Source organism: Ursus maritimus, unplaced genomic scaffold (genome assembly GCF_017311325.1).
Source record: "Ursus maritimus isolate PB19 unplaced genomic scaffold, ASM1731132v1 scaffold_12, whole genome shotgun sequence".
Classification (NCBI taxonomy): Eukaryota; Metazoa; Chordata; class Mammalia; order Carnivora; family Ursidae; genus Ursus; species Ursus maritimus.
This window is the reverse complement of record NW_024423564.1, coordinates 52562218-52589898: the sequence shown is the minus strand read 5'-3', so window position 1 is coordinate 52589898 and position 27681 is coordinate 52562218. Positions and strand designations below refer to the sequence as shown.

The 27681-nt window shown below is 37.6% G+C and overlaps 1 protein-coding gene across 6 annotated transcripts in view; it reads left to right on the top strand.

Moving 5' to 3' along the window:
* The first annotated feature begins 2141 nt into the window (after positions 1 to 2141).
* The window catches only part of ALG6 (ALG6 alpha-1,3-glucosyltransferase), a 57391-nt gene continuing 31851 nt past the window's right edge, over positions 2142 to 27681 (top strand). For 4 of the 6 annotated variants that reach the window (XM_040627209.1, XM_008690790.2, XM_008690789.2 and 1 more), the window contains exons 1-3: positions 2142 to 2266; positions 6724 to 6993; positions 20316 to 20400. In XM_040627209.1, coding sequence (XP_040483143.1) covers positions 20346 to 20400 — 55 coding nt within the window. In that variant the 5' untranslated portion in view covers positions 2142 to 2266; positions 6724 to 6993; positions 20316 to 20345. Of the gene's footprint in view, positions 2267 to 6723; positions 6994 to 9000; positions 9217 to 20315; positions 20401 to 27681 lie in introns of all 6 variants that reach the window. The other 2 variants (XM_040627208.1, XM_040627207.1) reach the window with 1 other exon arrangement.

The window sequence follows — 27681 nt, the reverse complement described above, 5'->3', positions numbered from 1 at the left end:
ATTAATATTTATGAAATTATATGTTTTGTAGTCATAACTAGTTTAAATGGGAACTTTCTTACTTAGTGGTACATAAAATAATGGTGCTTCTTACAACTGATGGAGCCAATAAGATTCAATAAAACATGATTTTTAGTCTGCCAAACATGGTTTTTGTCCACAAGATGCTTATATGTATCTTGCAATGTTCTGGAATTCCCTCTATGCTTTTACCCATGTAATATCCTTCTTTAGCTTGCCTTTTTCCTTTTGACCTTAAATATGGGTTTACTGAAGTATCGTTGTCTATTCTACCACTGTACTGTCTCCCTCATTTGTCAGCCAAATGAAAGACTTTCATATTTCTATCTTCAACCTCAATTGTTTTTCTAGGCTCTGATTCATAAGTGGTACCTGAAGAGTATTAATTTGTTTTGCTATCACCTCAAACTCAATACTTTCCCTTCAAGCCAATTTCTCCATAGACTTCTTTAGATCGTTCAGATCTTCTAGTAATTCAGACGTGAAACCTTGGGAGCCTTCCTGATTTTACCCTCTCCTTTGTTTCACTTCTTCTCCATATCTGTTGTTACCAGGACCTGTCCATTCTTCCTGCTGCATTGATTTCTTCTTTTCCGGTTCCACTATTACCATCTCAGTCCAGGCCTCTGTCTAATCATGCATGGGCTACTATAATGATTTCTACCTCTTCCTCTGATTCGGCTGATCCATTATCACCACTGTAAATTTTCTCTAACACCGTACTGTACATTTGAATCCCTGCTAAAAGCCATTTATTGGCTCCCTACTGATCATTGAATAAATTCCATACACCACAGTCAACACATTCAAGGCTCTCCACAATTATTCCTTTTCAGCTTCATCATCCACCATCTGAACTAGAGGAAATGTTCTGCACTTTTAGCTGCCACAACTTTGACTTGAACCATTTCCTTTGCCTGCAGTCCTACTCCCATCCTCCAGGGTTTCCTTCAAAGCTCAGCTGACTGCTCCAGGGAAAGCATTTCCTGATACTTTTTAATTTATAGTTTTAATTTCTTCTCTGAACTCTTACAGTACTTAATGCATATACTAATAATGACATTTAGCATGTGTTCCCTTCTATAGCTTTCTATTCTTTTATGCATGAAACTATCTTTCCAGTGAGAAATCTCTTTTGGGCAGGGACTTGGCCACCTTTCTCCGTATTTCTACTACTGACAGTCTTTTATTTTTATTTTCTTTTTTTAAAAAAAGATTATATTTATTTATTTGGGAGAGAGATAGTGAGAGAGAGCCCGAGCAGAGGTAAGAGGGAGAATCAGGCTTTCTGGTGAGCAGGGAGCCCCACGTGGGGCTCCATCCCTGAACCCTGGGATCATGACCTGAGCTGAAGGCAGATGCTTAACCGACTGAGCCACCCAGGCTTTTAAATATAGAATAAAGTTTTAGATGTGGAAGTTTACATAGACCTATCACTCATTTCACAGATGAAGAAAAGTAGATTCAGAGAGTTGTGAAGACTCAGTATAAAGCCATAGTCCAATATTTGCCTGTACTTAATGGATTATAAATCAGGGGTTGGCTTATTGAGAATGATAGGATTTAGCAGAGAGGAATGTGTGCATTCTCTGAACAAAGGAGGTAAGGTAGTTTGGGCAAGTTTGGGAATAGGTGATCCAAGCTGCCTGATGGCAAAGGTGTAGTGGCTACTTGAGGGCAAGGCTGTTCTTTTGTATAACCCACAGGCTTTCAAAAATGGTTGGACGTTTAATGTTTCTTACATGAAGTGACTTACCAGCCTGAATACATTCTTCGCAGGCAAGTGGCTTGAATAAAGTGAAGCAGGTTGGCTTTCTGGCTCCTTGAGGGCATAGGCACAGAGGAAGACCACTGCACGGTGGTGAGGATTAGCCAAGGGCTCTCCACTCTGTGAAGGGAGCCAGGACGCGCCCCTGACAGGAATCCGTGGACTAAGCAGCCGCTCAGGGCTTGGCCATCATCCAGGGAAAGAAGAGCAAGGGGCTTTCCACCCGCCCCAAGCCTAACCCGGGCTGGGAGGCCTCTCGGGTTCCAGCCCTCGCTGCTCCGCCTCCTAAGCCGGCCACCTCCTCTCCTCGCCTTTTCCCGGCCCCTCCCCTCACGTTCGACGGGCTCGCTCCCGCGCTCAACGCGCGCGCACGCGGAAGCGGAAGGCCGAGGAGAGGCGCTCCGTTGCGGGGGCGAGCGCGCAGGCGCCTACCTGGAATAGCTGCGGGCGCGAATCCCAACGTTCCGCGGCGGTGGGGTAAGAGGCCGGGATCCTGGGGCGTCTGGGCTGCTGGGTCAGGGTGGGGAGGGGTGGGGGATTCGCGATGTACAGCGATTCCGCGCGCAGGTAGCAGCCCGGCTCGCATCCCGGCTCCAGGTCCCGCTCCTCTCAGAGGGGCGGCTGGCGAGGCCTCCCCAGGTCCTCCTGCTGGCTCGCTTGGGGGTCGGGTGACGGGACGTGCTGATGGTGGTGGGACCCCTTGGCTTGGCAGCAGCCTTAGCTCCCTTGGCGCCCTTGATCCTGCTGTCTTGAGGGTCTGGCCCGCTGGAAAAATGGAGGAGAAACGTTAGGACTGTCCCTTTTGACAGACGTGCTCCTCAGGGATGGCCGCACTCCCTCGGTATTGTGTCCACCTTGGGGGAAGAAACTTTCAGAATAAAAAAAACAAATTCGGCCCTGGAAGTGAACTGCTGAGGTTTTGTATGCCTTATTTTTGTTTTTGATCGAAATGTCGCTGAGGTTTTGTTTTTAGGTTTTTGATCGAAATGTACTAATCTTAGGGCAAAGTAGGACAAAACTTATCTGCTTACCTGCGTGAAAACTTCGTGTCGTGTGGATGGATTAGAGTTACTGTACTTTGCTTTGTAGATGGAAAAAGTAATAAAGAACCCTTGTTACTGTTCAAGAAGAGATCCGTTAAGTCTCATAATATCTTTGGCCACAAAGGACTCGGTAAAATCAGGTACCTCCCCTCTTCGTACATAGGAAGATCTCCATTGAGCAAATATTTTATGAGTACCTGCTTTCTGCAACATGGTTGTGCAGGGAGCAGAGCCAGGAGCTAAGACAAGAGGATCCTTGCTTGCACGGAACTTATATTGTAGTTGTCAAATGTAATTTTCTTTAAAAAAAAAAGTAATTTCTTTTATGCTTTTTTTATTGGGATATAACATATATACAAGAAAATACAGCAATCTTAAGTTGTAACTTGATTTATTGTAAAGTAAACACATCTTTTAACCACCACTCAAATCACGAAACAACATTTGGGGTGCCTGGGTGGCCCAGTTTTATTTATTTTAAGTTTTTATTTGTTGTCCGAGAGAGAGAGAGAGAGCGCACAAGCAGGGGGAGTGGCAGGTAGAGGCCGAGGGTGGCCCAGTTTTATTTAAGTTTTTATTTGTTGTCTGAGAGAGAGAGAGAGAGAGAGAGCGCGCGCGCGCGCGCGCGCGCGCACAAGCAGGGGGAGTGGCAGGTAGAGGCCGAGGGAGAAGTAGCCTTACCACTGAGCAAGGAACTGGATTCCAGGACGCAGGAATCATGACCTGAGCTGAAGGCAATGGCCCAACCGACTGAGCTACCCAGGTGGTCCAAGCAAAATTTTTTTTTTTTAATGATTTTATTTACAGGGCGCCTGGGTGGCTCAGTCGGTTGGGTGTCTGCCTTTGGCTCAGGTAATGATCCCAGGGTCCTGGGTCGAGCCCTGCATTGGGCTCGGCGGTGGGGGGGGGGTCTGCTTCTCCCTCTCCCTCTTGCCTGCTGCTCCTCCATCCTGTGCTCTCTGTCAAATATTTAAAAAATAAAAAATAGAAGTAAAGATTTTTTTATTTATTTGAGAGAGAGAGAGAGCACAAGCAGGGGGGAGGGGAAGAAGCACGCTCCCCACTGAGCAAGAAGCCCCACTCCGGACTTGATTCCAGGACCCTGGGAATTTTGACCTGAGCCAAAGGCGGAGGCTTAACCGACTGAGCCACCCAGGTGCCCCTGGAGTATTTGCATTTTATTTTAAGGGTAAAAAGATGTGAGAACGATGTTTTTAATGCCCTTCAAAATTTAATATGAATCACTTATGAAGGATGGGAAGGCCTATCCATTTTACTAACCAAAGAAACACTGCAAAACTAGCGATACGGGGTAACTTGGGAATTAAGGAAAACATTAAGGAGTTGGGAGATCAACTCTTGTTTTGTATTGTCAAGATTTATATTAATTCAGATGCATAATATGTTTCCAAAATCAGATTTAGTAGACATTTTAGAAATTAGTCATCTATTCTATACTTTAAAAATATTCTTTCAAGTAGTTGTTCAGCTTTTGTTTGTACCTGTTACAGAGGAATCCCCTTCTCAAGCTTGTTTCATTTTTGGACAGCTCTAATTATTAAAAAACCTTTCCTAATTTTTTTTTTTTTTAACTTAAACTACCAGTTGGGTGCTTGGCTAACTGGCTTAGTTGGGAGAGCATGCGAATCTTGATTTCAGGGTGGTGAGTTTGAGCCACACATTCGGTGTAGGGATTACTAAAAAAAATAAGTAAACTTAAAAAAAAAAACACGACTTAAACTTTTTACTTCTCATTTATTTTTATTTTTAAACTTTTTACTTTGAAATCAAAATACACTGGTCATTTGTTCTGGGTCCCTGCAGGACTGACAGTTATCAACTGTTACCTCCCATTCAGTTGACATCTATTTAGTGTTATCGGCAGTCTTATTTTGTTGTTCCCAACTCCTGACGAAGTACTTATATAGGATTTTCTGGAACTGTGGATTATTAACTTAGTCATATTAGTGATTTAGATTTCTTAGATAGAGCTATTAGTTAAGCCATATTTTCAAATCTAGGAATTAGCATTTGTAAAATCAATTTTAAACATGATATCTCAGTAAAATATAGTGTATTGCAATTCTGGAATGTATAGTGCAGCACATTGATAAAAAGGGCTTTTTGGGTTAGGCTAAAAAAGACTTTGGGGGTGTCTGCGTAACTCAGTGGGTTAAGGGTCTGACTCTTGATCTCAGCTCTGGTTTTGATCTCAGGGTCATGAGTTCAGGCCCCATGTTGGGCTCCACATTGGGGATGGAGCCTACTTAAACAACAACAAAAAAGAATTGAGTAGTTTATAATGGTCTATGTAACTTGTGTGAAATCCAGAGTCAACATTGGAAAGTGATTGAATTTTATTTTATTTTATTATTATTATTATTTAAGGATTTTATTTATTTGTCAGAGAGAGAGTGAGAGAGAGTGAGTGCACAAGCAGGGGGAGCTGCAGGCAGAGGGAGAAGCAGGCTCCCTGCTGAGCAGGAAGCCTGATGCTGGACTCTATCTGAGGACCCTGGGATCATGAACTGAGCTGAAGACAGATGCTTAACCAACTGAGTCACCGAGGTGTCCCAAAGTGATTGAATTTTAATTTTTCCTCTTACCCTGCCTCTGTGATAGAAGTGCTGGTGAATAGTAATATGATCAAAAATGGATGTGATAGGAGTGAGGAAATGGCATGTATATAACCCAGATGTGAATAATATATTTACATAGCCTTATTTACTGCTTTGAGTCATTCTACCTAATTGAGATGCTAAACTTCATTAGTTCTGGAGTTGACCCTTGCTATTTATTTGTTTTTTTTTTTTGTTTTGTTTTTGTTTTTTAAAGACTTTATTCATTTATTCATGAGAGACAGAAAGACAGAGAGGCAGAGGGAGAGGGAGAAGCTCCACAGGGAGCCTGACTCGGGGCTAGATCCCAGGACCCCCGGACCCCCGGACCATGGACCCAAGCTGAAGGCAGACGCTTAACCAACTGAGCCACCCAGGCGCCCTGACCCTTGCTATATTTAAATAAGAGAATAATTTTTGTCACTATATTGTATACCTGAAACTGATATAACACTGTATGTTAACTATACTGGAATTAAAAAAAATTAATAAAAAAATAAATAAAACTAGTATGTTAATTACATTCTTAAATTTTTTTTTTTTTTTAACTCAGTAGGTGGAATGTGCCAATTTTCCCCTAGTTTTTTTTTTGTTGACTTATTGTATTTTTCTGGTTATATTTAGTATGTCCTGCGGTTAAAGTGGCCCATAATTTCTCAAAGCTTTTTACTTTTAAACCATCCAACCCAAGGAAAAAACTGAAAAAAATGAAACACGTAAATGGTTAATTGCATCTTACTGCTTTTTCTCTTAAGAGTTGTGATTATTACTTGATTCTTGTAAAGGTTCATTCTCTAAGTTGGAAAGATGTTGCTCTTAGTGAAAGTATATTTTGGAAGAAAAGAAACAAAAATCAAACTACATAAATTTCTTTAGTGGAAGACTTTCTCAAACTAAATAGAAAGGTAAAATTCTTCTTTCTGTCTGTACTAAAGAAAATCATCTCTTTGTTAACTTTTGTAGTTTTATTTTTACATGTAGGTAAACATGCTTTAGATAGAATTGACTCTTCTGCTATCTATATATATCTGTTGTTTTTCTGCACTCGGGATTGTTCCCTTGGAAGAACAGATCCTTACCACATCTTTAGATACATTTAACAAGGAGAGCTACTTTTTGAGATATATTTCCCAGAGGACTAGGGAATAAAGAACTTAAAACTGCCCACTTTCCTCCTTGTCAACACCCCAATTCTCTGTCTTCCTACTTGTTTTAATGGTTCCTTTGTTATACTGTGCTTGGCTAACTCTTGGTCTTGTTTTTTTCCCTCCAGGCTACTTCTTCATAGACAAAAATCAGTATTTAACTGGAAACGAAGCATCTCTTAAAATTCTCTCAAACTCCTAATCCCAAAGAATTGATGACATTTTTCTGATGAAGAAAAGAAGTGACTGACTACCAGTTAAAAATATTCTGGCACTGGTCCTGTTTTTTTGCCCCCCTTAGATTTGAAGGAAAAATATGGAAAAATGGCACTTGATGGCAACTGTGGTCTTAATAGGACTAACAGTACGGTGGACAGTTTCTCTTAATTCTTATTCAGGTAACACATCTTTACTGTTTAAAAGATGGGTAAATATTCCTTTGAATAGTCATCTCCTCTCCTTCCTCCCCCTCCTCCTCCTCCTTTTTGTAATAGTTTATAGATATCTGACTGGGACAGGGAAGAATTTGAGTCTTTATTGGTATGGTCAAGAAAATACACTTATTTAAACATTGAACTCTACTAAAAATAATACTGGGAGAGCTAGATAGAAGCATAGACTTTATGACATGAGAAAATAAATGTATTCTATTTTTTATGAAAGTTTATTTTTTTAAAGATTTTATTTATTCATTTGAGAGAGAGAGAGAGAGAGCACACAAGCAAGGGGAGAGGCAGAGTGAGAGGGAGAAGTAGACTCCCTGCTGAGCTGGGAGCCTGACATGGGACTCTATCCCAGGACCTGGAGATCATGACCTGAGCCGAAGGCAGACCCTCAACCATCTGAGCCACCAAGACGCGCCAAAAATGTATTCTAATGGGGAAGATGACAAGTTGAGAAATGATTGCATATTAGGCATCGAAGGAAGAACTGAGCCAGTACCTCAAGGTGGAAGTGGAATCAAAAGAGGCTTTTGTTTGTTTAGAGTTGACATGCCATGTTACTAGACTGAAGGGAAGAGACCAGTGGAGAATAAGACTGGGAATGATGTGAGAGAAAGGGAGGGAGAATTGATGGTACGTGGTCCTGGACAGGGGATAGAATTAGATTTTGCTCTGTGAGTATTTAGCACTGCTCATGTTCCAGGCACTGTGCTAGGTGCTAAAATACATGAATATCCACTACTGAAAGGGTCCGCATTTTAGTAGGTAAGTGGTCATAGGACAATGTGATAATTATGACTAGAAGTATTTGTAAAGTACAAAGGTAACATAGAGAAATGAATGAATAGGTTGCATTAGAGAAAACTTTTCAGAGAAGATGATGTTTGAGTTCAGGGTTTGAAAGACGAGTTGGAATTTGCTAGGCAAATGAAATGGGGAACATGTACAAAAACATGGTAGAATGAGAACATGATTTTAAGTAGTCAGTTATTGGAGTAGCATAAAAAGAAGGAACAAAAAGGATGGGGAGGAAGCAGCTTGAGATTTAGCTATACAGTTCACTTGGCAAATTACTTGTGTTTAGAAAAATAACTTTCATTGTAATGAAACACAATTGTAGGAAGCAGGTTGGAGATAAGGAGACAAATGACATAATCATAATAATAGAAGTATGAGCTGCTATTTTAAGTATTTACCGTATGCTAGACACTGAGCATTTTCTTTTACATACCACAACTACTGAAGATAGGTGTTGTCTCTAATTTACAAATGGAAAATGGGACAACTGATAAATGACACCTGGGATTCAAATATACTTGTATTTCATTCCAAAGTCAGTGCTTTTATGACACTGCTCTGTGGCTTCTAAGAAAGAAGTCAAAGTAAGCCAGCTAAAAAATGGATAAATGAATTTGAGGAATATTGAGGAAGTAAAATCACTTGGATGCAGCAGTAGACTTGGGTTCAAATCATAGTTTTTTTGCTTCTTAGCTTCCTGATCTTGGAGTAGTTACTTGATCTCCGTGAACCTTTTACAAAGGTACCTCTTCTACAAAGTGGGAATATTAATATGTATTTTAACAGGGTTGTGGGTATTACTTGAGAGAATATGAATGAAACGTGTTATTTTTTCAAAGATTTTATTTTTTAAGATTTTATTAGAGCGAGAGAGCATGAGCAGGGTGTAGGGGTATGGGGTGGGGGGAGAGAGAAGCAGACTTCTTGCTGAGCAGGGAGCCCAATGTGGGGCTCGATTCCAGGATCATGACCTGAGTTGAAGGCAGATGCTTAACCAACTGAGCCACCCAGGCGCCCACAGTGCCTTAAAAAAAATCAGATTGTCAAAGTCCTATGAAAAACCCTGTTAGGATTTTGATTGGAATTACATTATTTTATACCTTTGAATAATTTGGGGGGGGAATTGGCAATTGTTTTCACACTGGGACTTTTTTTTTTTCAAAGATTTTTTATTCATATGAGAGAGAAAGTGAGCAAGCAGGAGCATGAGCAAGGGGGAGGGGCAGAGGGAGAGGAAGAAGCAGGCGCCCTGCTGAGCAAAGTGCCCGAAGTGAGCCTCCATCCTGGGACCTCAGGATCGTGACCTGAGCTGAAGGCAGATGCTTAACCAACTGAGCCATCCAGGTGCTCCCAAACTGGGACTTTTAATCCATTAAGATGGTATGTTTTTTTCTCCCTTTATTTAAGTGCTCTTTTTTTAAAAAAATTATTTATTTGAGAGAGAGAAAGAGAGAGTGTAAGAGTGAGTGCAGGGGGGCATGAGGAGAGGTGGAGGGGGAGAGTGAGAGAGAAACTCAAGCAGACTGTGCTGAGCGAGGAGCCAAATGCAGGGCTCCATCTCGAGACCCTGAGATCATGACCTGAGCTTAAACGAAGACTTGTTTGCTTAATTGACTGTGCCACCCAGGTGGGAGGGGCAGAGAGAGAGGAAGAGAAAGAATCTCAAGCAGATTCCTAGCTGAGCTTGGAGCCTGATGCAGGGCTCAGTCTCATGACCCTGATCCTACCTGAGCCAAAATCAATAATCAGATGCTCAACTTACTGAGCCATCCAGACGCCCCTAAAAAATTGTTTTTCTGAATGCTTGTTGCCGAGGGCACCTGGCTGGCTCAGTGGGTGGAGCATGCGATTCTTGATGTTGGGGTTGTGAGTTCCAGATTACATAAAAATATGCATGTTGCTAAGGTATGAAAATGAGGTTGACTTTTATATTTGGCAACCTTTCTAAACTCGTAATTCTAATAATTTAACTGAAGGATCTTTTGGACTTTCTTCATTAAAAAAAATATCGTGAATAATGACAGTTTTATTTCTTACTTCCTACCACTAACTCTTTTCCTTGTCTTTTTATTGCTAAGACCTTATTATAGTGTTGAATAGTGATTTGAAATAGGGATTTGGGCGTCTTTATCTTGTTCCTAATTTTAACTTTTTTAAAAAAATTTTTTACTTAGGAGTAGACTTTTATTATAATAAAAAAATACTAATTGGAATTAGTCAAAGATTCAATTAATTAGAATCAGGAGGGTAGAACCTGAGAGGGTTCCAAACATGACACTTCTGAAGTAATGTTTTTAATTCACTAGTGAGTTTTTTTTTCAGTAGGCTCCATACTCAGGGTGAAGCCCGACATGGGGCTCAAACTCACAGCCCTGAGATGAAGACCAGAGCTGAAATGAAGAGTCACTTGCTCAACCCACTGAGCTGCCCAGGCGCCCTTTGAGTTTTTATTTTATTTATTTGTTTGTTTATTTAATTTTAGTTTTAATTTTTTAAGATTTTATTTGAGAGAGAGTGAGCATGAGTGGGGTGAGGGGCAGAGGGAGAAACAGGTTCCCTTCCGGGCAGGGAGCCTAATGCGGGGCTTGATCCTGGCAGTCCAGGATCATGTCCTGAGCCAAAGGCAGATGCTTAACAGACTGAGCCACCCAGGTGCCCCACAAGTAATATTTTCTATGTTCTATTTTTTTTTAAAGATTTTATTTCTTTGAAAGATTTTATTCATTCATTTAAGAGAGGGAGAGAGCACAAGCAGGGGGAGAGGCCGAGGGAGGGAAAGAGAGAGAGAAGCAGGCTCCCCACTGAGCATGGAGCCCCATGCCGGTCTTGTTCCCAGGGCCCTAGGATCATGACCTGAGCTGAAGGCAGACACTTAACTGACTGAGCCACCCAGCACCCCTCTATGTTCTATTGCGATTATGCTTTGACTCTTGAATTATTTAGAAGCATATTTAAAATTTTTTCAATATTTAGGCTTTAAAAATGTTTTTTTTTTTGACATTTTAAAAATTTAATTGCATGGTAGAAAGAGAATCGTTCTGTATGGTATATATTTGAAATGTTTTGAGACTTGGCATACTATGTGACCAGTTTTTGTAAAAGTTCTGTGTGTGCTTGAAAAATATATGTTCTCCAGTTTAATATTCTGCATGTATCCTTTCACTCAGTATTATTGTTTGATGTTAATTTTTTATATCCTTACTGATTTCTGCCCAGTTTTAAACTGCCAGTTGAGAGAGCTGCAATTTCCATTTGTAGTTTTGTCAATTTCTATTTGTATATTTTGTATTTATATTATTAGGTAATGTAGAACTTTTTTCCTTGTGACTCGAATTTCATGACATTTCTGTTGTGTCCCTGTTTATTTACAGTACTGCTATTATCTTAGAGTCCATTTCCTCTAAAATTAATAAAACTTCATTAGTTTTCTTTAGGTTAATTTTTGCTTGTTATATCTTTTTCTTTTTTTTTTTTTTTAAAGATTTTATTTATTTATTTGACAGAGATAGAGACAGCCAGCGAGAGAGGGAACACAAGCAGGGGGAGTGGGAGAGGAAGAAGCAGGCTCACAGCAGAGGAGCCTGATGTGGGGCTCGATCCCATAACGCCGGGATCACACCCTGAGTGGAAGGCAGACGCTTAACCGCTGTGCCACCCAGGCGCCCCTGTTATATCTTTTTCTATCCTTTTACTCTTTACCTCTGAATCCCTGTGACTTAGACCTGACTAACCAGTTCCCCACCCTAATTCCACTTTCTCCTGATGATTTGGAAGTTATGCTTTATTTTGTTCTTTTAGGGCATGGCGTGGAGATTTTCATATACCTATTTAATTTAACAGTCTAAAATTAGTATTTATATTCTCTTTCTGAGCAATGCAAGGACCATGAGATGCTTTAACTCTAGTTATAAATCTCACTCTGCTATTAAAATGTTATTACTAAGATTTTAGACATTAATCACTGTTTTATACAATTAATATTTACTTAGGTTTTACCTTCAGGTTTATTATTTTCTGTGATTAACCTTCCTTTTTACGTATTACATCTTTTGAGATAATTTTCTTTCTGAAGTACATCTTGGGAGGTTTTTTTCGCTTGTTTTTGTTGTTTTGTTTTTTTAATTGAATTTAATTTTTTAAAATTTAAATTAATTAAGTAACATATAATGTGTTATTTGTCTCGGAAGTACAGGTCTGTGTTTCATCAGTCTTATATTGTGCTCATTATAACACATAGCCTCCCTAATGTCCATCACCCCGTTACCCCATCACACCACCCCCCTCCCCTCTAGCAACCCTCAGGTTGTTTCCTAAGATTAAGAGTCTCTCATGGTTCGTCTCCCTCTCTGGTTTCATCTTGTTTCATTTTTTCCGCTCTTCCCCTATGATCCTCTGCCTTGTTTCTTAAATTCCACACATCAGTGAGATCATATGATAATTGTCTTTCTCTGATTGATTTATTTCGCTTAGCATAATGTTTTTGTTTTTGTTTCTGTTTTGTTTTGTTTTTTCTTTTTTTCTAAGTAGGCTCCATGCCCAGCACTGAGCCCAGTGGTGGGTCTTGAATTTATGACCATGAGATCAAGACCTGAGCCGAGATCAAGAGTTGGACACTTCAACTAACTGACTTAGCCACCCAAGCGCCCCAAATATTTGGGAGGTTTTTAAATTTTTTTTTTTTAATTAGAAAACATTTTAATTTAAATTTAATTTAAATTAAATTAAATTTAATTTAATTAGAAAAAATTTTAAAGTAGGCTCAGTTCCCATTGTGGGTCTTGCACTCAGAAGCCTGAGATCAAGAGTTACATGCCTTACTGACTGAGCCAAACGGGCACCCCCTGGGTGGTTTTTTTTTTAGTGAGAGCCTGTTGGTGGCTTAGTTTTTAATCTGAAAATGCCTTTATTTTGCTTTAGGTCCTAACATTTTACTGGGTTTGGAATTCTGTGTTGACAATTATTTTCTCTTAATATTTTGAAAATCTCATTTCATTGTCTTTTAGTTTCTGTTGCTATGTTCAGACCATCAGCTGTCATTTCAGTTGTGATTTCTCCATAGGTAATTGTCTTTTCTCTCTTCCTGCGATTTTACTATGATGTATCGAAGTGTAAGTATTAAAAAATTTATCCTCAGGATTTTCTGGGGTTTCTGACTCGAATGATAACCTTCTGTCTGTTCTTAAAACTGCTCAGCTAGTCTCTTCTCATTCTGTTTCCTCCTTGTAAAACTCTGGTTAGATATATGTTAGAGCTTTGGTCTTTTATTAATTCACCACATATGTGTAGGGTACTCATGCCAAAGGCAGGTGATATAGCAGAAAATAGACAACAGTCTCTTCATCTCATTGAGTTTGTATTTTCAGTTCTGTCTTCAAATATTGCATCTCCCTCATTTCTGTTTTCCTTGTGCAACTCTTACTAGATGTATGTTGGGTCCTTTCATCCTATCCTCTATGCCTCATAATCTCCCGTATATTTCATCTCATAGTTTCTTCATACTGCCTTTTTTTTTTTTTTAAATAATCATCAGGTCTATCTTCCTTTTCATTATTTTTTTTTAGTTGTGTTTAATATGTTTTTTTTTTTTTAAAGGATTTTATTTATTTATTTGACAGAGAGACAGCCAGCGAGAGAGGGAACAGAAGCAGGGGGAGTGGGAGAGGAAGAAACAGGCTCCTGGCAGAGGAGCCTGACGTGGGGCTCGATCCCAGAACGCTGGGATCACGCCCTGAGCCGAAGGCAGACGCTTAACGACTGCGCCACCCAGGAGCCCCGTGTTTAATATGTTTTTTAACCCAGCCATTGAGTTTTTACAATTTTAGTTACTGTATTTTTTAATTTCCAAAAGTTCTGTTTGTTTCCTTTTCAAATCATCTTCATCATTTCTGATTGTCTCTTCTTCCTTCAACATATTCTCAGTGTCTTCTTTTATATCTTTAAACATATTAGCCATACTTATTTTATATTCCCTCTCAGAAAATACTAATACCACAGTTTGATTTCCTGGTTTGTTTGTTCTATGGACTTTAGCTCATGGGATTTTGTTTGTGGGTTTAGTGATTTTTATTAAAATTGTGAGCTCAGGTTACTTGGAACTTTTATCTGTGAGAATTCTTTGAGGCCCAAGTTTACTGTATGTTTCTCCACAGAGGATTTAGGTTGCCTCTTGCTAGGCACTTTGGGCACTATTAAAAGTCAAACTAAATTCTCAATGTAAGGTTTCTTTGGCTGTAATTCTTGGTGTGAATTCAGGCCCCACATTGGGTGAATGCAGGATATTGTTAGGAATTTTCAGGAGACTTTTCTTCCTGTACTTCCCGGCAGCCAAGGGAGAGATAAATACTATCTTCACCATTTCCCCAAAGGCATTGTTTTTTTATATCCTCATAGATGGTTCTGACACTGAAGTTTTCACCTGTTCAAATTCTAGGCTATACCTCCTATTCATTGCATAGAACTTCTCAGTAGCCAGGCCATTAGGCCACAAAAGGCCATTGGATACCCTCAGGACAAACGCTTACTTGTCTGGATCTTAAACTTCTTTTGTTATTTCTGGCTCCTAAGGAATTCTCTTGTTTTGATGCTAATTCAGCCATTACCCCCGCCCCCCATTGCAGATGTTTTTCTGACCTTTTCTGATATTGGAGGTGTTGCTGTAAACTGGTCTCTTCGGTTATTTTTAAAAGCTCCCCGTGTTATTCTGATCTTTATAAAATGTTCATACATATTAAAGCCACAGGGTTGGGGGCATTTATACTGCAAGAAGAAAGCAGATTTAGACACTGATCACTTTCACAGAGAAGGGGAATGATTAAAGGAGGCTGAGGAGAAACCATGAGGAGGAAGGATTAGAACCTGGAAGGCAGGAAATTAGAGAAAATCAAGAAATAAGGACTGGCCTACAATGTCAAGTTCTAGACTGTCAAGTAAGGGTGAAAATTAAGAATAGACAAAAGATCTCTAAGGAGGCCATTGTGAGCCTCTTAATTATCAGCCTATAATGAATTGAGGACTAAATGGGAGTTAATAAGAGGCCATAGTGACTCAGAAGTTTGTGAATGGTAGGAGGGAGTTGGTTTGGTAGCAGGAATGGGGTAATGAGGTGAGAAGAAGAGCCCTGTTAAAAGTTGTTACGGAAAATATGTAATTTATGTTACCTTTGATTTCAGCCTATAACTGGTCCATTGGATGGTCATCTCCTTTTCTTCCTTCAGCACTGTTTTATTCTTGATCAGTATGTTGTTCTTACAATTTTCCTTTAGTCTCATTTTGACAGATACATTATTTTCTTTGAACTTTTCATGTTGAGGTAAAGTAGAAGAGAACTAAAGGTATAGAGTAGAATAATATAATTTAAGAAATCACACTATTTCAGTATTACTGGCATGTGTAATCAAATGCTTAATGGGAACTGAATAGTGGACAACAAGCATATGTAATACTTGTGTATCCTTGTGGCTTACATACATTATTTATTCTTAACATTTCTCTCCTAAAGTCTGAGTTTACTCACGTACTTACTTTATCTGGAAAACAGTACTCCTGCTTATTTTAAACTTCACTCTTAAATTGTCCGGTAAGAAAGTCAACAAGATTACTTTTGGATTACTGTATAGGAAAAGTATTGTTATTGTAGTAGAATATTTGTAGACATCTTTTATAGGTGGTTATTATATGTTTTTGCCATTTTTCAGATGAGAAGAATAAAGTGCTAAGCACTAAGAAAAATTGTAATTCTGTCAGTTCTTAACCCCATCATAAAAAAATACAGCATTTTTAGCACTCGTAAAGAACTTCTATATTATAGGAGGCTGGGAGAATTAAAGAATTAAGTATGACATCTGTGATTCTGCTGAGATTTTTTTCTCAATTAAAATACTTTTTGTTACAATTTCTTATTAACATGCTTATTTTAGTTTGCTTTTCATTTGTCTTGTTTTAAGATTGTAAGTAGGAAGCACTCAAGTGAGGAAGCTCAGGTTAGCTTGCTTAGTATTAATCCATTATTTCTCCTTTGGAAATGCATATATTGTATAGGCAAACTACTTACGTGTATTGTAATTTAAATTTTTCTAAAATATATGCCGCTTACATATTTACATTATACACCTTACTTAAGTGCTGCTTATATAATTGATTTTTACAGACCTAAAAGTATTGAATAAATAGTGCTTGTTACCTTTATTTATTTCCTTATTTAATTTAGAAAAGCTTTTATTTATTTATTTGAGAGGGAGAGAGAGAGAATGCCAGTGTGACCTAGCCAGTGCGAGGGCATGCGCTCGCAGGAGCAGGGAGAGGGAGAAGCTCACTCCCTGCTGAGCAAAGAGCCTGACCTGGGGCTCAATACCATGATGCTGGGGATCATGACCTGAGCCAGAGGCAGATGCTTAACCTACTGAGCCATGCAGACACCCTGCTTGTTACTTTTAAACAAGTTTTGGGGAGGAAATAAATTCTGTTTTTTGGGGGGGGTTATTCATGTTTTAGTAATCTCTACACCCATCATGGAACTTGAACTCCTGGCCCTGAGATCAAGAGTCTTATGCTTCACCAGCTGAGCCAGCCAGGAGCCCCAGGGAGGAAACAAATTCTGATTTTAGTATTCATAGTTTATGTCTTGTAGAGATTCAGAGTACCTCTATAGTTGATCCAAAGTGTTTTTGAGCAAATAGTAACTCTGGAACCAAGAAAAGTTATTGTAATATTCTTTCCCCCCCAAAGTTGTATTGGCTGTTAAGGAGGGATAAGGCATAGAGAATCTTTTTTTTTTTTTGGGCAGCATATCAATCATTGTTAAACGTATGACTGTATTCTGTTTAGTTAGTTAGTATTGCGGCATCTCAGTCGTTAGGTGTCTGACTTTTGGTTTTGGCTAAGGTTATGATCGCAGGGTCCTGGGATCAGGCTCCACACTCAGTGGAGAGTCAGCTTGAAGATTCTCTTTCCCTCTCCCTCTATCCTTCCTCCTCACTTGTGTGTGCTCGCTCTCTCTCTCTCTCTCTCTCTCTCGCAAGTAAGTAAATCTTAAAAAAAAAAAAAAGAAAGAAATGTTTATTTTATTGGTCAGTTTCTCTCAAGTTACCCATTGCTGTTTATAATGTTTTGTCTTACTCACCAAGAGCACTTATAAAAGGGGGATTTTGTTCTGGAAAATTTTAGCCAAATTCTCTTTTCTTAGAATGTTTAAAATTTAAATGTAAAGGCAGTTAGAATGTATTGTTATAAAAGAAACGAATTGTTTTTTAAATTATAGCATAATTCTGAATAGTTCAACAACAGTTAATACAATGAACATTTAAGTGCTCCTTAAGCCCATTTCTCTGAGAGCAAGACAAAATTGAAACTGCGAATATACATTAGTGTGTTTTCTTTATGTAATTCTGAATTTTATGTAAATGAATTTGTGGAATTAATCACTGTGGAAGGAATCCTTTTTGTCCTTCCCAGGTGAAGCTCCCATAGGTACAGTTGGGTTGTCCTTCTGGGTTGCTTTAAGGGCACTTTAGCAGTTTTAAAAACTTAAGTACTAATTTCATAGCTAGTGTCAGCTGAATTTATTGAAGTAGGTCAGACTCTGGATAGAAACTTGTTTCTCAACCCTAAAGAGAGTCATTATCCATTCTTCTATTTGTTAGAGAATGGTAATAAATTCTTCCACATTGACCACATGTCTAGAGCAATTTCAGAAAATCTAGATAGTTGGATTTTGTCAGGTGTAGAAAATGACCTAAGATCCTCTCTTATTATCCCAGTGGAACCAAACAAACAAATAAAAACAAAACAAACAAAAAATAGAAATCAAATCCTCCCCCCACAAAAGAAGCCATAGATAATGGTTGTATTCCTTAAAATAGAAACACACACACACACACACACACACACACACACACACACATTCCTATCCTACAAAATACACATGAAAAAATTACAGTTCATTGGGGATATATTTTTCCTTTTTTTTTAAAAAAAAAAAACAGGTTATTTTACCTCTCCTGCGCAGTTAATTAAATAAGTTTTTAATGAATGTATGTACATAGCAATATGTTTCCTTTGAACTCGAAAAACATATTCTCTTGTTCATAGGAACTGAAATTCTTACTTGGGTGGCAATTAGGAAATAGTATAGTCATGGGACAAAATACGTGATACTGAAAATATGTTTGTTTTTTTTTTAAAGATTTTATTTATTTGCGAGAGAGGATGAGTGAGAGAGAGAGAGAGAGCATGAGAGAGGGGAAGGTCAGAAGAAGAGGCCGACTCCCTGCCCAGCAGGGAGCTCGATGCAGGACTCGATCCTGAGACGCCAGGATGATGACCTGAGCTGAAGGCAGTCACCCAACCAACTGAGCCACCCAGGTGCCCTGAAAATATAAGTATTATGAGGAGTAAATAATTAGTGAACACTGGGGGTACCTGGGTGACTCAGTCAATTAAGCATCTGATTTTGGCTCAGATCCTGATCACAGTGTCCTGGGATCAAGCCCCAAGTTGGGCTTTGTGCTTGACAGGGAGCCTGCTTCTCCCTCTCCCATCGTCTGTCCCCCTGCTTGTGCTCTCCCTCTTTCTCTCAAATAAGTTAAAAAAAAAATCAGTGAACAGTGTGTTTTTAATTTACAAGAAAGGTTTCATGGAGAATTTGGAATTTGAGGTGATTCTTAAAGATTGGCTATGAGTTGATGGAAGGGATGTATAAACAGGGAGTAAGCAGCCTGAACAGAGGCTTGGAGTTTTAAAGTCTCCGACAATAACTTAAAGATATTCTGTGCAAGAACCAATAAATGGGGATTGTATTAGAATGGTCAGCATAATTTGGTCTGCCATCACAAATTGCTTAATCTTGCACATATGGTAAATGCAAAATCAGGGATTCAAAATTTCAAGTCTTTTGAACTTAAAATCCTTGCTATATCACGCTGATAATATCAGTATTCTTGCTTCAGCATCACTCATTGAATCTACCAGGTGCCATTACGTCTGAGAACACAAAAATGAAAAAGGTAACGGTATTTTTTGAGAGAGGGACAGGTGTGTGTGTGTATGTGTATACATATGTCTATGTACTGTGGGCAATTGCTTGTAACAGTCACTCTCTATATATGCTTTGGAGATGTTCATCTGCTTTTCCCATGATTATCTCAACAGTGGGGATATCTCCTTGGGTAAAGATGCTAGCCATTAAAGAATATCGGTATAATGTAGTTGTTACATGCAAAAAGCCGTACTTAATGTAGTGTTCCAAAACTGGAGAAAATCTGGGTTGAATTTGAGTGACTGTTAATATCATTCTCCAAGGTGGCATTAATTAATAACTAATGGATTATTGAGTATATTTGACTGTATGTGATTTTCAATTGCTGATTTAAAAACCTGTGACCTAACTGTATGTCTCTGGGCTTCTCACAGTTTTGTAGTTACCTGCTAGTTAAATAGTGGATGTTTACTGTTTACTAAATGAAATTAACTTTATATCATTTAACATGACTTAAGGTTAATAACCTACTGAACAACCAAGTTCTGAGCAATATAAAGTAGGAGTTAAAAGCATGGATTATGGAGCCAGTTTGCCTGGGTTCAACTCCAGACTCTGCTATTTGATGGCTGGGTGAATTGCCTGTTTTTTCAGCTGTAGAGTGGGGATAATAATAATACTTAACTTCATTGATGTATCTGGCACATAGTAGGTGCTATCAATTGTTACTAAAGATTTATTATCCTGTATTAGCAATTTTGAAATTAAAAAAAATGCTGTAAACCGACAGTCTTTATATCAATCATTTGACAGCAAAGCCTGACCTAACAAATATCTTTGTAACATATAGTCTGGTTTTGGTTCTATACTTGACCTTCAGTTATTTATATTTAGTTTGCAAAAGCCCCTTGTAAAATATGGGTACTCATTATTGTTTTATGATATTTATTGGACAGTATAATTGATAGTCTTTCTCATGAAGTAAAAATAAACTTGGATATTTTATGATTAGTGTTATTAACTAATTAATGTTAACTATAGCTTGTATTTTTTTTTTAAGGTTTTATTTATTTATATGACACAGGGAGAGAGGGAGAAAGCAAGCACAAGCAGGGGGAGCGGCAGGCAGGGGAGAAGCAGGCTCCCCACTCAGCAAGGAGCCTGATGTGGGACTGGATCCCAGGACCCTGGGATCATGACCTGAGCCAAAGGCAGATACCTGACCGACTGAGCCACCCAGGTGCCCCTACGTAGATCCTGTTTTTAATGTGCTGAGGCTTAGGGAGGTTAAGGAATTGGTCCAAGGTCACACAATAACTCAGTGTACTAGCAGTGCTAGGATTCACACCTCATCTCTGCTATTTGGTACTGTCTGTGTTCTTTTCTTTAACCTACACTGCTTTAACCTATACTGCTTTTCTATAATTTGGAAAATTTTCATAAGGAAATTAATATCATTTATATATTAAAGTATATTGTTGTCTCGCTCTTTTTACCTTTCGTCTAGGTGCTGGAAAACCCCCTATGTTTGGTGATTATGAAGCTCAGAGACACTGGCAAGAAATTACTTTTAATTTACCAGTCGAACAATGGTATGGATTATTTTAAATTGATTTTATTGTTTATCATAGTTAATACAGATTATTTAAGATAATTTAAAAGGAAAAGATGCTATTCATCTTCAGCATCCTTCTCTTCTTGTATTACCTGCATATGTAGGCTCATCTTTGAAACTTTATACTCCTGAAAGTTACCCATGTACTCAGCAGCTTTAATATGCTAAGAACTTTGAGGATAGAACACTATGCCTTAGAAGCTCCTCTGGACATAAACTAAAGAACCATCCTGGGCTAACAGTATTTTTTCTGGTGGTTTTGCAAAGTTTCTTCATTAGGAATGAATGAGATATGAACGAGCAGTAGCATAGTGGTCCTGTCTCTACTGTTTACTACCTGTGTGACCTTTGGTGAAATTATTTAACTTTCCCTGCCATGGTTTTATCACTTGTAGAGTGGAAATGATAGAGTACATATTTCACTGGATTAATGCAAGGATTGAATAAAATGATACATGTAAAGCACTTAGACTAGTGTCTGCAACAAAGTGAGCTTTTGGGAAATGTTAGGTGTGGTTATATCTTTACAGAAATTTGTGCCTGTCTCATTTTTATTGAATATATTCTGGTAACAATAAATGACATTTATTGACTTATTGGATGCCTAAAAGATCATTTTATTAGAGACTGGCTGTACAAACTGTTTGCATTGTTCTGTTAATTGCTTTAGTCACTGCTTTTTTTTTTTTTCCCCTGTATGTTGGTAAATTATTCGAGTCATTAGAATCCAAAAGAACTCTTTCATGGGATTTTATGTGAGGAAATTATATAATATTTTTTTTTTCAAAGTTAAAGTACATTTGTTACTGTTTTTAAATTGAAATATAATTGACATAAAAAATCATGTTAGTTTCAGGTGTGATTTAATATTTTTATACTTATGAAATGATCCCCATAAGTCTAGTCACCATCTGTCACCATACAAACTTATTATATTATTGACTATAATCCCTATGCTGTACATTATATCCCCATGATTTACTTATTTTATAGTTTGTACCTCTTAATCCCCTTCACCTATTTTGTCTAACCCCTTCCCACTCTGATAACCAACAGTTTGTTTCCTATCTATATGAATCTATTTTTGTTTTGTTTTCTTCATTTGTTATCTAGATTCCATACATAAGTGAAATCACACAGTATTTATCTTTCTCTGTCTGACTTGTTTCACTCAGCGTAATACCCTCTAGGTCCATCCATGTTGTTGCAAATGGCAAGAATTTGTTTTTGTTTTTGTTTTTTTTTGTGGCTGAGTAATATTCCACGGTATATATTCAGTTGACCCCCCCCTTTTTTTTTAAGTTTTATAATTTAAGTGATCCTTACACCCAACGTGGGGGTTGAACTCTCAACCCTGAGACCAAAGAGTTGGATGCTCTACCAACTGAGCCAGCCAGGCACCCCTATTTTGTTGACCCTTGAACAACACAGGTTTGAATGAACTACAAAGGTCCACTTAAATGTGGATTTTTAAAATAAATATAGTACTATCAATGTATTTTCCCTTCCTTATGATTTTAATAGCATTTTCTTCTCTCTAACTTACTTTATTGGAAGAATACAATATGTAATACATAAAACATACAAAATATGTGTTAATCAACTGTTTATGTTATTGGTAAGGTTTCCAGACAACAGGCTATTAGTAATTAAGTTCTAGGGAGTCAGAAGTTATACATGTGTTGGGTCGAGGCCCCTAACCTCTGTATTGTTCAAGAGTTAACTTGTATACCACATCTTCTTTATCTGTTTATCTAGCAATAGATACTTAGGTTGGTTCCATATGTTAGCTATTGTAAATAATGCTATAATGAACATAGGGATGCATATATCTCTTTGAATTGGTGTTTCTGTTTTCTTTGGATAAATACCTAGAAGTAGAATTGCTGGATTGTATGCTAGTTCTATTTTTAATTTTTTGAGGAACCTTCGTGCTGTTCTCCATAGTGGCTGCACCAAGTTATATTCCCAGCAGTTCATGGATTCCCTTTTTTCCATGTCCTTACCAACACTTGTTTCTTACCTTTTTTTAATATTAGCCAGTCTGACCAGTGTGATGAGATGATACCTCATTGTGGTTTTGATTTGCATCCTTCTGATTGTTAGTGATGTTGAGCATCTTTTCATGTGCTTATTGGTCATCTGTATGTCTTCTTTGGAAAAATGGCTATTTAAGTCCTCTGCCCAGCTTTTAATTGGGTTTTTTTTTTTATATAAGTTGTGTAAATTCTTTATATATTTTGGATATTAACCCCTTATTGGATATATGATTTGCAAATATCTTCTCCCATTCAGTTGGTTGCCTTTTTGTTTTGTTGTTGATTTCCTTCATTATGCAAAAGCTTTTTAGTTTGATGTAATCCTGTTTGTTTATTTTAGCTTTTGTTATCCTTGCCATAGGAGACTGTTCCAAAAATACAGTGCTAAGGCTGATGTCAAAGAACTTACTGCTTATGTTTTTTTCTAGTAGTTTTATGGTGTCAGGTCTTATATTCAAGTTTTTAACACATTTTGAATTTATTTTTGTGTATGGTATAGGATAGTGGTCCAGTTTAATTCTTTTGCATGTAGCTGTCCAGTTTTCCCAACACCATTTATTGAAGAGATTGTCATTTCCCCATTGTATATTCTTACATCCTTTGTCATAGATTAATTGACCCTATATCCATAGGTTTATTTCTGGGCTCTCTATTCTGTTCCATTGATCTTTGTGTCTGTTTCATACTAGTACTATACTGTTTTGATTATTATAGCTTTGATAGTTTGAAATCAGGGAGTGTGATACCTCCAGCCTTGTCTTTTCTCAAGATTGCTTCGGCTATTTGGGGTCTTCTGTGGTTCCATAAACATTTTAGGATTCTTCGTTCTTGGTCACTGCTTTTATGTAATTCATTTATGAGAGAGTTTCAAGCATGAACTTCATATTAAACTCCCTATTAATAGGTTGGTAGGCTGTACCCTAGTCAGAGAGCATTTAAAATAGAGATCAGATAAATATTTGGCACTATTCTTTATTGTACTATTTTGAGCATCTTTCATATCCTCGTACAATGATTTAACCAATGAGTATTATTGTTCCAGTTATTAGTACATTCTTAATGTGTTTTTCTCTTGCTTGATTGATAGAATAAGGTAATGTTTGCTGAGGGAAACCAGCTCATTGCTTTTGAGTTTTGTAATTCGTTTTTATTCCTTTGTAAAAATTGAATGGATAAGATAATTGTATTTTTGGCTATTCTCTGGTAAGTACTTCGCAAAGATTTTCGTATAAAAGTAATTGTGATATTTAGTATTGAAAGATTAGAGAAAAGTAATAAATTGCAGTATTTGGCTTAATGTTAGTGGAGAAAACATTGATTCCAGGAGTGAGAATATAATCTCAATTCAGTATGGAGGGTGGGTTATTCTAATACATATATCTCATTTTTCAGTTTTCTGTACCAGTTGTCTCCTACCTTGGCCCAGATAATCAAGAGTTGACTATATGTATACATTTTCATTCTTTTTCTTTGTTTAAAAACCAGAAATGTATACCTCAGATATAATTATGTGATTCAGTTTTAACTCTGGTCTGTGAGTCTTAAATATTATGACATGTCTAAAGTAATCATGGTGGTAAATCTTATAGTGTTGAAATCTTTATTAAGCAGTGGGTAGCATGAGAATACTGAATGGTAGGCTCAGAAACAGAGACATATGGTATAAAGAAGTATGATTTATCATTATTCGATCGTGCAATACTTAACAAATTTCATAGGAAATCCAAGAAATATGATTTAGTATAATAAATGTCAGGAATTTTCTCTTTATGAGTGGATAGACGAGAAAAGCCAAAAATGTACACCTGGCAATTCTAAGAGAAACTGATCTGTTTCAGATTCATGTTTGAAAGGTGTGATTTCTTATTTTTTTACTTCAGTTTTCCAAGAGTAAAGTCTTTCTCTTTTTACCTAGAGAGTAAGCTATAGTGTAATTAGTCAAAACTCTTTCCGGGTGACATAGTTGTTTAAAGTAGGTTATCAGGATTGGTCATGTTAACTTTAAAGGTGTTAATTTTGATAATTCTAAATTAAAAGAAAACTTTTATTATTTATTCATTGTGTATTATTTTAAGAAGGAAAATAGAATTTATTTATTTAATTTTATGATAAATTTTATATGAAAATTCCTTATGTGTGGAATCAGGAGCAGTTTTGGCATCAAGTAATAGAAAACTTGAGTAATAGTAGCTTAAGCAATAAAATAATTCAATTATCTCAAGAAGTAGGTCATTGTAATGCTGGTAAAGTGGCTTAGTAATAGCAATCCAGGACTCAGGCTTTTTCCATTCCTTTCTTCTTGGCATGTTGGCTTTTCATCCTGAGCGTACTCACTCCATGGTCAGTAGATGACTGCTCAGGCTACAAGCATTGTAACTTTATACAGCCATGTTCAAGGCAGGAATAATAGCAATACCTTCTTTCTACCTTTCTTTTTGTCAAGGAGCAAAATCTTTCCCACTAAATTTAAAGCAATTATTATTAAAAAAGAAATGGTTGGCTCAGTGCAGGCATGGTTTCTACCTGGGGCTAGGGAAGGAGTCTGCCTAACGTGAGCTTGTTGCTTTCTAAATGAAATCACAGTTTTATAAATCAGGAGAATTGGGCATGGATATTTATTGCAGCATTGTTTATAGTATTGAGAAACCTGAAATACTCCAAAATATCTCTTAGTAGGGGAATGATGAAATAAAGTATATCTTCCCTGTGCACATGTGTTTTCTAGGTAGATTCTTAGAGGTGGAATCTCTGAAGTAGTTTTAATGGATACCAACACCAGAATATCTTCTTTCCACATACCATAATAACACTGGACTTTTAAAATTTCTATTTCCTTGAGTAGTGTGATATTGAACATCTTTTAATATATTTGCTGATTAACATATTTCTTCTCAAATTTGCATAGTCATATCTTTTTTCCATGTTTTTGGTGGGTTGCTGATCTTTTTTTATAATAATTTGTACGATTTTTAAATAAAGTTACAGAAGTCCCCCATTACCCGTGGGGGATAAGCCCCAGTACCCCCAGTGGATACCTGAAACTATGGATAATACCAAGCCCTATAGGCTGTGTTTTTTCCTATACGTTCATACCAGTGATAACATTTAATTTGTAAATAAGCAAAGATTAGTAACAATAACTAGTAATAAAATAGAACAATTATAACAGTGTACTGTAGTAAAAGTTACATGAATGTGTTTCTCTCTCAAAATATCTTATTGGACTATACTCACCTTTCTTCTTGTGATGATGTGAGATGATAAAATGTCTATGTGATGAGATGAAGTGAGGTGAATGACATAGGTGTTGTGATATAGCATTAAGCTACAGTTGACCTCCCACTATCCTCAGGAGTCTGCAACTGCTTGCAGACTGCATTGACCACTGGTAACTGAAATCACAGAGAGTAAACTGTGGATAAGGGAAGATTACTGTATATTAATTTTCTGTGCTGTGTTAACAAATGACCACAAATGGTAATTACTTAAACACATATTTTTTTCACATAGATTTTTTTTAGGTCAAAAGTCTAGACATGACTTAGCTTGATACTCTTCTCAGAGCCTCCAAAGGCTGCATGCAATCCAGTTGTTAGCTGGGGCTCTTGTCTTCTCAGAGGTTCAACTGTGGAAGCAACCATTTCCAAGGTACCTCTGGCTGTTGGCAGAATGAATTTTCTTGCATCTGTAAGACTGGGGGCTTCAGTTTCTTGTTGGAAGCTACTCTCAGCTCCTAGAGTTTACTTGCAATTTTTTGCCATGTGGCTTCTCCAATATGGTCACTTACTAAAACACGACAGCTTGCCTCTTCAAAGTCAGTAAAAGGGAGTCTCTTTAGCATACTTCCTAACAAGACAGAATCTTATGTATACATAAAACATAAGCACAGGAGTGACATCTATTACCTTTGCCATATTCTGTTGATTACGAGCAAGTCATAGGTCTTGCCAACGCTGGGGGGGTGGATTGTACATCCTCAGGGGTACGAACAACAGAACATCCCTATAAAATCTGTCTGCTACAACAGTATTCTATGTTTTAATAATTTTTCTTGTGTGTGTGTATGTATAAAATAAATATCTTCTGTTTGTTCTTATCTTTAAACTTTTCTTATGGTGTCTTTTGTCGTATAAAAATTTTACATTTTGATGTGCAGAAGTCCTTTGAACTATTGTTGAAACCCTTGCAAGTTTGAAACTATTTCACAGTAAAATGTGTATTTTTTAAAAGCAAAAATACCCATGACTGTGGGTTGTATATTAGAAAAAATTGTATCTTGAAGTTAATGATAACACTCTTGAATGTAATTTCATAATTCATATGGCAGCCACATTTTTTCTGACAAAACGTCTGAAATTATATGCGAATTTGTTGGGAAAATACATTTCAACATATTGATAGCATTTATACAACTTTTCAGATATATCTAAAATATATAAAACAGGAGAATTAAGTAGTCGCTTTGTTTCTACTAGTAGATTTTGCAGCTTTACTTGAAACATTTTATTTATTTTTTAAAGATTTTATTTATTTGAGAGAGAGAGAGAGTGAGCAGCAAGAGAGAAGGAGCAGGGGGAGGGGCAGAGGGAGAGGGAAAAGCAGACTCAGGGAGCCTGACATGGGGCTGGATACCAGGATCATGACCTGGGCTGAAGACAGATGCTTAACTGACTGAGCCACCCTGGCGCCATACTTGAAGCATTTTAAAGCTACTTTTTCCATAAAGGTTGTTAGTCCTGTCATTCTTTCTTCCCAATTCAACCAGTGGCTTTATTGTTAATTTGTATCTTTGCTGTCAGTGCCTCTTTTACTTATCTCCAGAGGATCTCAAGGTTCAAGTAAACAAAAAATAGCTTTTGTTTTATGAGAAACAGAAAAGCAAATGAAATTGTATTGGTCAAAGTGGTTTTCCATTGCTAGATCCATTTTGTGGCTAGTAGGCAATTAGAACTACTATTGTGTACTTGCTGTGTGTCAGGCAATGATTTAACAGCTTTATGTATTTAACCCAATCCTTCAACAGCTGTGTGAGGTTGATGCAATAAAACTTTATTCCTGTGTCCTTGGTAATAAGGTGAATTTGGAAATAACACAGTTGGTGCCTGTCTTCAGAGGGCGTTGGAGGAGTGAGTCCTCTGGTCTCCACACTTGGCCTGGCCAGTTTCCCAGATTCAGGCTGTCAAAAGGGGCTCCAACTAACCTGGAGATTCTTGGACTCA